The sequence below is a fragment of the Erpetoichthys calabaricus genome, chromosome 8, assembly GCF_900747795.2.
Source record: "Erpetoichthys calabaricus chromosome 8, fErpCal1.3, whole genome shotgun sequence".
Classification (NCBI taxonomy): domain Eukaryota; kingdom Metazoa; phylum Chordata; class Cladistia; order Polypteriformes; family Polypteridae; genus Erpetoichthys; species Erpetoichthys calabaricus.
Window position 1 is genome coordinate 91,188,266 of NC_041401.2, and position 13,587 is coordinate 91,201,852.

The 13,587-nt window shown below is 36.3% G+C and overlaps 1 protein-coding gene across 10 annotated transcripts in view; it reads right to left on the minus strand.

Annotated features, from left to right (window-relative positions):
• The window catches only part of msi2b (musashi RNA-binding protein 2b), a 632,499-nt gene that overhangs the window by 59,384 nt on the left and 559,528 nt on the right, over positions 1-13,587 (minus strand). For 4 of the 10 annotated variants that reach the window (XM_051931154.1, XM_051931153.1, XM_051931151.1 and 1 more), the window contains exon 11: positions 1,328-1,390. The exons of 2 other annotated variants lie outside the window; for them this stretch is intronic. In XM_051931154.1, coding sequence (XP_051787114.1) covers positions 1,328-1,390 — 63 coding nt within the window. Of the gene's footprint in view, positions 1-1,270; positions 1,391-13,587 lie in introns of all 10 variants that reach the window. 4 more of the 10 variants (XM_051931150.1, XM_051931149.1, XM_051931148.1 and 1 more) reach the window with 1 other exon arrangement.

The window sequence follows — 13,587 nt, forward strand, 5'->3', positions numbered from 1 at the left end:
TTAGAGATTTAAGTTTGTTTTTGGATTGCCCTAGTCATTTTTAAGAAATGCTATTGATGTTCTTCACATCTATAAAGGATTAACAGTGTCTTTTATTTTTGGTCACTTAATAATACTTATAGACAAGAAATGTAAATATTTATTAATGCATTGATTTGCAAGAAAAAAAAACCTCAGTAAATCTCCTACCTACATTTTCATTGAATTTTCAGTTATTTTTTTAAACATGTTTCTGGAGCACTGGCACCAGTTTGGAAGAAAAAAAAAAATAACCGTGCCACCGAACACTCACTCATGATTGTAAAGTACAACTTCAGCACTGATACCCATGTACACTATGTGAGTTTAGTACTGTGCAAAATACATCTCTATGATCCTGTGACAGTTGGATTGCTATATGCATACTATGACCTCTTACCTGACATGCCATCATTTCAGACTTTTCTCTCAGTAATGTTTGAATTTCTCATGTTGGCTGGGGCATGTACCAGATAGCAATATGTAATACACATACAAAACAAGCAGAGGCAGTAATTTTTCCAAAGTTTGAATGTAAAATGCATAAACCCCTTTAGCCAGAATCTTCTTTACAGACCCAGAGGTTGGATACTCTGCAGAGATATTTCAAAATAAGAATCAAAAGAAGCAACCAAGAGTTTGTATGTAAATCACACTTGAGTGTTGATGCTTGCTCATAATTAAATTGATGTCACCACTCATTTTTGTGAAAAATAAATGCATTTTTATATGTGTATCTATTTTTTCTCTGCTTTTTGCCAGTGTCATAAACTGTCTTCTTTAATTTAAAAGAAATCAAGAACAGCCAAACACTGTCATATTTTAGTAATCATTTCAGTGAACCAATCAGAATTTTTTTTTTGTTGTAATTTTCATTTACATTAGGGAAAAATGCCCACTGCATGTACTGACTGCCCACAACATGTGAATTCAAAATCTTAAGCTTGGCCATCTGCATCTTAGAGTATTTTCTTACTGTTAGAGGGGCTAAAAAAAGGTAAATCTCAAAACAAAACAAACCAAAACAAAACAGAATAGATACTGAAGGAGAAAGCAGTTATTAACCAAGGCAACAAAAACACAAAGGCCAAAACAAGGCAGCTGCTGTGACAAGTTCTGAATACTCAGAACAAGTAGTGCCTTGTGGCCGCTGCTTGTAGTTTTCTCAGGTTCCCAAAATGAATGTGTGAGAAACAAACCAAGAGTAATGATGGACAGCTGCAGCCACACAGAATACCAACAGAGCGTTTACCTGCCCCTGCGTTCTGCGGGTATGCCATGTAGCCGCCTCGTCCACGGGCCCCCCTACCTGAGCCTCGTGCTGCTGCCACGGCTGCTGCTGCCACTGGTCCATAGGCTGTAGCTGGGAAGCCTAAAATTAAGGAGAAAGAAGAGCAGTAATGCTACAGGCATTTAACATGCTTGATTCCAATGATCACTGTTGTGCCCGTATGCCAGCGAAAAATAGAGCATTTATTTTTTAAGGTATACATTTCTGTTTGTTACATCCTTAAAAATGTCCAATAACACTTAGCATATTACAACTCTGCCAAAATGTATAATTGAGCCCACGCTCAAATGCCACCTAGAGTTGCATCTAAATGAACATTTTCCTATAAAAGAAAAGAAAATAACAGAATGCATTATGGCTACTCATATAAAAAAAATTTTGTATACTAAAAATACTACCAGGTAATAGGAAAACTAAAACGGATTGAAGCCATAAGTGAAATCCTAGCCATTTACAGTATATGGAGCTGATCTTGGGGATGTACTCCAACAGTGCAATATTGTGTGGTAAAAACTTACTTTGTTCCTTTTTTCTGCCTTACTGTTATTTTATAGCTTTGCTTATGTATAGTTCTTTAAAACTGTCTAAAATTATGACTTTTCAGAATTGGAGCCTGAAAAAACATCAATTTGAATTCCTTTCTCTAAAGGAGGCTTAACATGTATTTAAATTACATTAGTGAGAAAACAAAAGCAGCTGTTGAACCTCAAGGTTAATGCAATGGGCAGGTCGAGTGGCTGAAAGTGTTTATTGTAAATCGACTACCACTTCAAATTGACTAGAACTCCAAATCTGTACAATTTAGTGTAGAAACATTTACTCAAAGAGTTCCTTCCAGAGTCTAAAATCTAATTGAATTAGACCATCTAAACATGCCCTGTGCTTTTTTTCCCTGCCCAGTGTAGAATTGCATTTGGAATGCCACTGACTAACAAAAACACAATATACCAGATTGATTTGGAAGAAATTCAAGCACAAAGAAAATGTAAACTCTTAACAACACAAAAGGTGATGTGTCATTTACTTCTATTTACACTGATTATTAAATACTAAAAGTATTGTTCTTTTCGTCATACTCATGTATTTACTTATTTACAAAAAGGCCCCTTAGTATACAATAATACAATGAAGTTGTGTTAGTGGCAGACCTTTCAACAGAGGTTTAAAAAGAAATGACTGATAAATATATAGTTGAACATTACATTAAATCATTAATATACTTCAACTAACTAATTTGTAAACATTTTACATAAAAACAGACTAAAACATTGTTGTCATATTATGCACAGAAGGAAAAAAAACACAAATATTACCTATTGTATTTAATTCCAGTAATTTTTCAGATACTCATAAAATATAATGAATTCTGGAAACATTTTCAAAATAATAAACTAAATGTTCCAAGCAATCCCACAGGCTACCAATACACACCCATTTAAACACAAAATGCCAGTAATCCACAATAAATGATTGAATTCTATGTTTTTGTTTTTACTTCCCTCTAGAATATAATCACCTTGGAATAGGATACAACTGGGCATTTTCTCCTGCAAAAGATTACACTAGAACAGACAAAACAACTAATCTACAATGACATTTTAACGGCACAATGAAGTGTACAAAGCTACTAAACAACATTTTACCAGTACCATGAAAATCCTTCACTAACATATATGTTTGAATATGTACATTTGTATAAAAAAAGAACGAACTCCATTTAAGACTCAACATACAGCTAAAGAAGGTATATTTCTATGCTATTTTCATCACCATCATTGCATAACAGAGAGGCTACACAAATATCAATTAGAATTACGGCATTTTCAGGTGCATTCACATATAAAGCGAAAAGCACCTACTGCAAGAACTCTGTCTGTCCACTTAAAACAACTTGATTCCCCATGGACCAGTTTTGTTGAAATTTGGCACACTTATTGTCATTGAGATATCTCAAACAGATTGTGATGTACACGCTTTTTAAAATTTAAAAATATCCCTTAGGAAAGCATTGGTGATTTTGTGAACTTGTCTATTTTAAAGCAGAGAAGCAGTCTCTGTGACTTCAACTACAAATCAGTTTACCGTTTCAATTTTACCTTGACAGCGGTTATTTGAATATTTTATAAATTTTACTTTTACTCGTCCTGCAGCACCTCAGATGCTGAATGCAAGTGAGTCAGACAGAGGGCACGTGTGTGCACGCAGCTCATACAACAGTATGCTTCTCTTGCTGCTTTAGGTACATTAACCATAAAAGTACAAAACAGTCACTTCTCTAGAATAAGTGGAATAGGAAAGCAATTATAAGACTGAATTGACTGCAACTAATATTATCTTCATATTATTACAGTAAAGAACTAATGTTATTAACCTGCAGCTAAACAGTGTTTGAACTAATTAATAACACAGTAGAGATGCACCCTCCAAACCCCAAGTGTTTAGGTGGAGTGGTAGCTCTGAGGCTAGGGATCTGCACTGGCAATTGGAAGGTTGCTGGTTTAAATCCCTTAAATACCAGAAGTGATTGCACTCTGTTGGGCCCTTGAGTAAACCCTTAACCTGCAATTGCTCCATCCTGGGAATGACATTAACCTGCGTCCAGATCCTCCAAGTAGGCCCACCAACCTGTTGGGAAAACATGGGGGTCGTTGGCAGGATTGGCACTCCAGCCACCTTAAAAAAAATCACACTGTTTTATCCCATCTGAACTAGTGTGGTACTGAGGTGTCACCCATTGCATGGCTGTACTCGGGTCCTAATCCGGGATCCTGAGGTGGTTTGTCATGTGGTGGGTGTGGCAATGCACTATATCAGCCCATGCACCTAACCTCTCTTAGAAAGGGGGTGCAGCTGACCTGTGAATAGAAGATCGGAGTCGCTAGGCATGTGCTATGGTATACAGTTTGTTGAGTGCTCAAAGAGCCTGATTGTGACTCAAAAACCAAGGACAGGCCAGCATTACAGTTTGTGTGCACTGACAGAGTTGCTCATCATTATAACGTACAACAGACTCAGGTGGGATATTCACATTAATCAATGCCATTTTTCTATCACATGAATGAGGTCCAGCTGTCTATGAAAGTTATTAAGCAACCACAAACAAGCCTATTTTAGCTACATTTTTAACTACATGACATTGAAAAGTAGTGTTAAAATCCACATATTTAACGTAGTCTACTAACACATGTATTTACATTCTATTATCACCATTATTTTTAAATATGACACACTGTTACAAAAATATTTAATAAACAAAAATGCAATAAGAGACTTGAGGATGAAGAAGCTACAAAATGTCAGTTAACTTAGTTGCCTGAATGTTATGCCTTGAATACGTTTTTTAACTTGTTTTGTATTTGTCTAAATCCAAAAAAGTACCAAGCAATGAGCCAAGTGAGAGTCAAAAGAGCTGCTGTCAATTTGTAGTTCAATGAAGTGATAGCGACATGTCCAGCACTATTGCTTTAATGCAGGTTCACACTCATAGTTCATTTGCTTTGTTCCGAATCAGCCTCCAGGAAGCCTGGTTGTATTTCACACAGCAAACTTTCATGCAAATCAGAAATAACAATAAAAACCCAATAGGTATGTTGTGAACTTCTTTCATTGGGTGCAAACAATTATTTCTAGCAAAAATCATTAGAAATGATCAACATCAGCCGTATTTATGCACCACTGTTTTTGAAATACAGGTAAAATTCTGTTACAATGAACTCCCAGGGACCTAAAAAATATTTATCTGTAACGAGATTCTGTATTTGTTACTATAGTGCTTTCTTTAACTTGTGCCCAGGCATTTGCAATCATTTCAATAGCTTCTTTCGCGTTAATTTTAATCTCCTCCTGCCTAAAAGTTATGCTGACAAGAATTTTTCTCAGCATTTCCTTGTGATAATTCACTTTCAGGGTGTGAATGATGCCCAAATTCAATGGCTGAAGCGCTGCCGTGCAATTGGGTGGGAGGAATTCAACGCGAACATTATCTAAATGCGGAAACATGTTGTGGGCAGCACATTTATCAATCAGGAGCTGAATCATCCTTTTCTTCTTCATACTGTGAGGTTTCTGAACTCTTTTGAGACCCCCCCCCCCCACTCCCCACCCAACGGGACCGACACACTGAAGTGCATCCTGAAGCGCGATGGCAGCGTCTGTGGAAGATTGTCCGTTGCCGGGGCAGGGCAAAAACAGGCTCACAGCACTGCAGTGAAGCGACACAGAAGCAAATCATAAAAGATCGGGGTCGCGCTATAAGTCCCTGTCTTGCACCCCAAAACACGAGGCTGAGTCCCAGTACTTTATCAAAACAAGCTTTATTCAGCTTGAAACAGGAACGGCACACTTATTTAATGTAGCGTGATCTGCCACTCTGCTATACACAGGCACAGCAGTCAGGCAGGGTCGTGGCCAGATCAGTGATCAAGTAATCCTGTCATCTGCATTTACAATGTACCTTGCACCACCCATCGATATCTTTTCTGTTTGCTTTGGCGGAGAGACGCAGCATAGCTGAGAGACGCAGCATAGCTTTGAGCCGGCTATTGCCCCAGCAACAGATAAACAGTCTTCCATAGACGAGGAGATCGGACTTCTGGACTCTCTTCGTCGTGTTGTCTAGTTGGGGGAGGTCCCAAGAGAGTTTACAAACCTCACATTTTCTTGAATGAGTGCTACATTAATAGGAATGTTTCAGAACATTGTATGCTTTATGAACCACATAAAAACTGCTTTTTCAACGTCTTCAAATGCAGCAGTTCACATACGTTTGCAACCCGAGATTTTTCTTTTTTTTTTTGCTTGGTCTTTCAAGAAAGTTGACAGCGTCGATGGCGAAATTCCGAATTCACTGGCAATGTCTTTTTTCTTTTTGCCACAATTGAGAGCTGCAAAAATGTAAAGTTTTTTTCCTAATATGAACTGTTTTTGTTTATTCGTGTCTGCCGTTTCTATAGGAGGGTGACAATGAGTTAAATTCCAATGGATGTTTTTCAAATGTTCACGAGCAATAAGCAAAAGGTATCACTGAAAACGGCAAGAAACAAAAATAGCAAAAAAAAAAAAAAAAACAGTACAAGGAAAGTTCGAAGAAAGAAAAAAAAATTACAATGTTTCTGTTTGGGGATCATTGTGCACAACTCAGCTGTGACCACAGAACTAACTACTCTGTGGATGATTCATTCAGGCATTTCAAGGTCTTTTGGGCACTTCGTTGTAATGAAAGTATCTGCTGAATGTACTTCGTAGTAACGAGATTTCTATAGACTCGCGTCATATGGGGAAGCTATCGGGACCATAAAAATACTTCATTGTAACGAAAATTTTGTTGTAAAGATATTCGTTGTAATGGAATTTTACCTGTAATGTTTGGTTTGTTTATTAAACATAGCTCTTTGAGCAGGACGCAAATCATCTGATAGGCAGAAGAGAACTTGATAATAATTTGCATGTTACAGAAAGGACACTTTTCATTTAGACAGCTCTAAAGAAGACTGGAAACTTCACTGTAGAACTACAGCAATGTGCTTCAGTTTTATTCAGTTTATATTCATATTAGGCATTTTTCATTTAAGTGGATAGCGTTGTATATTTACTCTATAGTAACCTACTATATAAATACTACCTGGATTAAATTCATCTCACATCTCATGCCTGCTTTCTTTAGACTTGTAAATGTTTATTAATAATCTTAATTTTAGAATATCTGATTAACATTTACTACATAGTATCAAATTAATGTGCCACCAGTGTCCACACTGCGCCCTAAGAGCGATTGCATTGACAGGACTCTATACCTGTGTGCATTTGTATTGGTCCCTCACTACCTCTGTATGTGGTTTAATTGACCAGATCACAGTGATATTTATATTATATATAAACTATAAACTATATTATACTATATATTATATATAAGTTTGTATATTATATTATATATCTGATCTCAAGAGAGATGGATAGGCTGTAAAACTGAAGGATGTACTCTGATTAGATAGTTTCTGTGAAAGCTGTTTTATGCTAATTATGTTACATTTGTATTACCAGGAGCAAATGTGCAGTGTGGTTGCCACAGCACACACATATTGTACCTATACCACACAGTAATCTCTGTATCAGATCAGAATTTTACCTCATGTGAGCTGCTTCAGGATTAACTTGGTACCATGCTGAGATGACTGTTTCAAAAGGGTCTCTCTGACAGTCTAGTTGTTTTGGTACACACCAGAGTGTGAATAGCAAGTTTACATCAGTCTAAACAAACTGGACTATGGGGAAAGTGCTCCAGAGTTTGAAACTGATTGAAATTAACTAGGAGCAAAAACATCTTTAAATATTGTTAATCCGGTGGTTAAGTATTGTGGTAGAAACTACCTTCATTCTTTGTTTAGCTGAGAGAATGCCAAGCCTTTTTATTAAAATAAAAAGAACCACAGTGGTAATTCAGCCATTATGAACTTGTGAATCCCATTTTGCTATTTTTTATAATTTTTTTAGCTCAGCCCATGACAGGTTCTGCATTTACTGTATACCACTCAGGTAAAATGGCAATACAACACCTTGAACTCTTAATTTACAAAACATGTCCCGCGTCTGTGAAACGTGAGTTTGATTACAAGCTCAGACCTCCTGTAGCCAGATCAGTCCTGTGTCAGATCATATTCATACCTCATACCTCAATAAAAGTTGATAATATCAAAGTTTGTCCAAGCAAGTTGATGAAAGAGTTAAAGAATGCAACCAAGCTAGCTGCACTGCACGAAGACTACCTGCCTCAACTTAGAAAACGTTTTGCATTTTTCTTCTAAAGCTGCTAATGTAAGTAAACTTTTGCAAAAGATAACATTGAAGCTTGCCTGTGATCTAACTTTGAAATTACAGCAGCACTGCTTACTGTTTATTTTAAAAAAGGACACAATCCAATGGGAAAAAACTTATCTAGTACAATAATTTGCTCATAAGAAAAGGCATAAAATTCAATACTCAATAATTCCCACCAAACCCAGAGAGTTATATAACAAGAGAGCCCCATCTGAATTGATACTTCATGTAGAATAAAAGAGAAAAAAATAAAGAAAAATCAGCACAAGCCTAACATGCTTACTTTACATTAATAAATTATTGCTATAGACAAAAAAAAGTCTGGACAGATTTTTCCAATTTCAAATAATAAGGAACATCGCTTTCTCAATAAGTAACAGAAGATGAATTAGGATTCTTCCAGCTGAGTCTTCTTGTAAGTAGTGTGGTATGAAGTATCACAACACATTTTTCATAACACAGTGATTTTATATCCAGGACCATCCCAAGATGTATTCAAAAATTTTTACCCAAAATGGTTTGAGTGTAGAGTATTCCCAAAACATATGACCTAGTGATTAGGATACTTGATGACATCGCCCAAAGGTTGTACTTGCCTTGCATACATTTTAAATAACATATACATGAACAATGAATCCATTTAAATTGAATTATGGTGGACTCTGTGCATACTGAAATAAAATACATTCATTCTCCGAGATCATCAAAGGGTAAATTCCTTGAAATATGTCGATACTCTCTAGAAATGCTGTCTGAATCTTCATCCAGAATAACAAGTATCACTTCTGGGATAGAGAACAGATAACGAATGTCTGGCAGGCTGCTTTGGATGAAGTTTCTTAGTTTCTTATTTTTGTGTAGAACAAAAAGTGTCACTTGAAGATTCAATTTGGAGCATAATAGAAAAAAGAATGCAAATATAGGTATCTATAGTGATACTTGTAACTGTCACAATACCAGAATACCGCATAGGTTAAAGAAGGCTGGAATAAGTGATTAACAAACATGTGTAGAGGCAATAGATAGGAATATCACTGCCTTAGTATGTGCCCTACATTGGTTTCATATGCTATTTTGTTTTGAAGGGTTTTAATTGGGGCAGTACAGTGGCACAGTGGTAACGCCACTGCCTCGCAACGAGGATATTGGGTTTACATTCCAGGTCCTTTCTGAGTGGAGTTTACATGTTTCCATGGTCTAAAATATTCATGTTAGGTGGACTGGCTATGCTAAATTGGCCCCAGTATATGTGTGCATGTGTGTGTAGGTGTGTTCACCCTGTGATGGGCTAGCTTTTGGATTTGGTCATTTGATTCGCTTTCTGTCCCCCAGTATTTTGGTCTCTTGCTTGTACCACACCAACGTTTTTTTTTTTGTTCCTGTCCTGTTCTTTTACTCTTCTCTTGGCAACATTCTCTCTTTCCAAGGCACACTTTTTCTAAACAGAAGCACACATAAAACTAAAGGTTATTTCTGTACTAGAATTAGTTTCGGGCCCTGATTCCACTTGTAAATACAGTGAAAGCTTAAAGCATTTCATTATCTACGAACACCACACAGTCGGAGCTCAGTAACCCATCACATACTTATAGCAGACCAATCATCCTTATAATATACTACTCTACACTCATAATGACACTGTGAATCTGCAGAAATTAATACACATGCTAATATTATTAAAAATATAATTGTTTTCCTGTTACTAAGGTTAAATATTTTTAACTTTGCTTTTGTTAAAATGTGCAGATAAGAACTAGGATTATGTAGCACCAAAGTAATAACAGCACTTCAGTTTTAATTGATATGCTGAGAGCCTCACACCTAAGTATGATACTAATGTACAGTAGGATTTAGATAAACAACAGCTTTCAAAAATAATTAAAGTAAACAGTGAGTTACTTTGGGCATAGCATACTGGAGCAGTTTTTATGCCTCAAGGTATTCTGGTTTCCTCTATCATCCTACAGATGTGCAATTAAGGTTGTTTAGCGGTTCAAAGTTTGTCCACTTTGAGCAAATGTGGGTGTGTGCATAAGTGCCTTCCTACCCAGGGGTTGGTTTCTGCCTTGTGCTGTATACATTTGAGGCTACCAGGTTTGGCTTCTTCTGCCTGTAACACTGTAGTAGAGAACGCACTGCTAGTACTGGATGTAAACCTGTTATCAATAGCAGTCCTCCATCACTGAGATGTGTAACAAGTAGTTCACTGAGAGGTCCAGCTCTGTTGTGCCCAACAAAGAGGAATCCATCTAGGAGTGCTTACATTCCTATTGCTTACTGACAGCTTGGATTCTAAATCAAAAAGTGGGTATAATGGGATTGGGGTGGGGGGGGGGGGGGGGAGACTAGACTCTTACTGTACAGTAAGAGTTCACCATTCTTTGCAGTAAACAGTTCAATTGTGGTATCGGTTTTTGGCCTTTTGTGTTTACTATGTGTTTGGAAGAATTGTGATATATATACCAGGTTTTTTTTTACAGTATCTGTCAAGGAAACATGATGAAAAAAAAATGTTGGTTCAACAATTATGAGACTAAAACTTTCCTAATCTGTCAGTTTTAATAATATACACCAGAAATGTTACCACTAAAGCCAGCACCATGTTACTTAGCAGTCCTTGTGTCAAACAGATCTCCCAGTCATGGCCAGCACACCACTGCTTACTTATGATACGGCTTCCCTTGCACATCCTGGCTCATGGGCCACAGGCTGTACAAACAAATTAATCAATACAAATGTCAGAGAGTGTTAATTGGACATGCTGTAAAATGTCTCAAAATTCTAATATTAAGCATTTTATAGATTACAGACAGCTCTTCAAGCACTGTATATGTTCAACAACAATACTAATATGCAAGCTGTGGTCATCAGGGAGCTGTCAGCAATAAGGTGGCAGGAATCATTTCAGAGGGGCTCAACCAGCCAAGAAATTTTTATGAAGGAACTGGTAGGTTATTGGAATACATTAAAAACTAAAGTAAAAGTAAGAAAATGCTTTTTCTGAGATAAAGTGAAATTATTAAGTAGCTCTTTTTTTTAACTCGTTGCTTTTGAAGAAGGATTTATTTATTCAATAGCCACCTTCTAAACATCTTACTTTTATATTATAGGTACTAAGCTTAGGGTCCGTCTCTGATCGCTCAGCAGTAATTTAGTCACAGAAAGTTCCTCAAGGGAAGATTAAGTTCATGGGACTCAGAAAAGATAATTAGCACATTTTTCTATTTAATTGTTTTCCATAAACCCCATAAGTTGTCATCCTAGAGATGCACTGCAGCATTAAATCAATTTCATGGCCCTTTATTAGACTCGGATATAGGCAATATTTTTCTTTAATTTCTTCCTGATTACACCTCATCATGAAACGTCAGTAGCTAATGTCTTTGTGGTTCAGCATGTGGATTGTTCGACCCATGCATAAACATCTGCTCACCAAGCCCACAACTTTAGTGCAGCAGTAAATCCTGAATGAGTAGATACTCAGTTTAGACAGTTAACATTTGGCTGCTTGAGTTAGCATGTATCGAATCTACCAAGGGCTTCTTTTTTTCTTTTTTAATAATTCCAGATGGGCAATACAATTTGTTGCAAAACACTGCAGATTAAATGATTTATGGACAGGTGTTAATATAGTTTAAATATAAGTATGCACTGCCACAACTCATTTGTCCTACTATGGATTGTTTTCCCACTCAAAAATATATACAAATAGGAAAGAAGAAAGAATAATAATAAATATGTAATCACAGATTAATAAGATGGCTATGAAGTTTATGGCTATTAAATGTTCACAGCTATTATATTAAGTGCCGGTTAAAGAATGTATTGCTAAAGGGTTTGAGAATTTGAGAATAAGTTTGAGAATTTCTAAAATGTCCTCAACTAAGTAAACTTTCATTTTTTAATTTCCAGTAATTAAACACACCTCCCACTGCATTATATAGGCTGGAGGGGGATTTTTGCACTTCAACAAAATGAGTTTGAAAATAGTTGGAAGAATGGAAAATGATGAACTAGCAGTGAAACAAATGTTATGACACCATTGAACCTGGGTGCTCCAGCTGGTTTTACTCCAGTAAGCACTAACAGTAGCCCTTTAGGTACAAAGCCCTAACAGGTAGCCAAGTAAGATGACACAGTTTGTGAATGTCTCTAACAGACAGGGACTAATCCAGTGTAAATTTTGGAGTCTAAATCAAGGGTTACCAAGATCGGTCATAGTTGGTCACAGTGGCTCCAGGTTTTTGTTCTGAACAAATTTTTAAGTTAGAAACTAATTAATGCTGCTGAAGATGTTGTGTTTCAAGTGTGTGCTTCACTTCAGTTAACTGACTTGTTAAGATTCGAAAACAGTGGCATTCATTACTTTAAATATTTTTGTTTTCATAACTGCTGCCATAAGCAATGGGATATAAATGAGAAAGGAGCCAGAAGTCACCATATAACTTGCTCCCATTTACACTTGTGTGGTCATCATTAAGTTTCTGTTTTAACAAAATATTTTAAAAGAAATAAATAAATGAAAGACTAAGAACTACTAATCTACTCTGGGACAAAAACTTTTTGGGCAATAATCTGTGAAAAAAAATCTGTAATATAAGAATGACTTGATTTGTCAGAATAAAAAATGGTCCCAAGCCATAAAAGTAGATAACAAGTTCCATTATCATCGGCAGTGACCAAGTCCTAATTAAGCAGTTGGGCTGGAACAAAAACCTACAGCCACTGTGGCTCACCAGGGCTGAATCCAGGGAGAGATATATACACTATGCATGACTTTGAACTGAAAACCTGAGTGCAGCACACATTGAGAAAAAGTCGATTTCTTGTAACAAGGATTTCCAATGGCTGTCTGAAAATCAAGTTGTAAGGTCCTCAGATTATCAGACAAAATGATTTGTACAACACTTACCTATTAAATATATGACAAAGTTTAGAAAAATCTAGCTATGAAGTTTCTAGTAAAGTCTCTGACTTGGATGTAATAAAATGTTTTGTGAGAATTTATATTAAGAATGAAGTTATTGAGAAGATATGACAGTTCAGCCTATTTATATATCGCAGTCCTCTAACATGGCAAGCGCGGAGTGCTTACACACATTTTCAAATATAAAACAGTAACAGAAAAATGGGAGACACTGCAGTAATTACATAAGCACACATCTATTTAAATACATCAGTGCTGGCCAGCTCTAGTCCAGCAGGGCTGAAGTCTTTCACACATGAATTTTTTTTTTTTTTTAAATTATAAACTTGAACCTTGAGTTTAATAGAACATATCATTTAATTAGACATTGTGTTCTTTATTCCTGTTGTACTGCATGAGTACTTCTTACCACTTGTTTATTTTACCATTCTTGTTAAAATTAACAAAATTTTTTGCAGGCTACAGATTTGAAATACCATTTATATGATTTTAAGACACTTTCAGGTCCATTGAAATTCATACAGAAGGCAGAAACCTC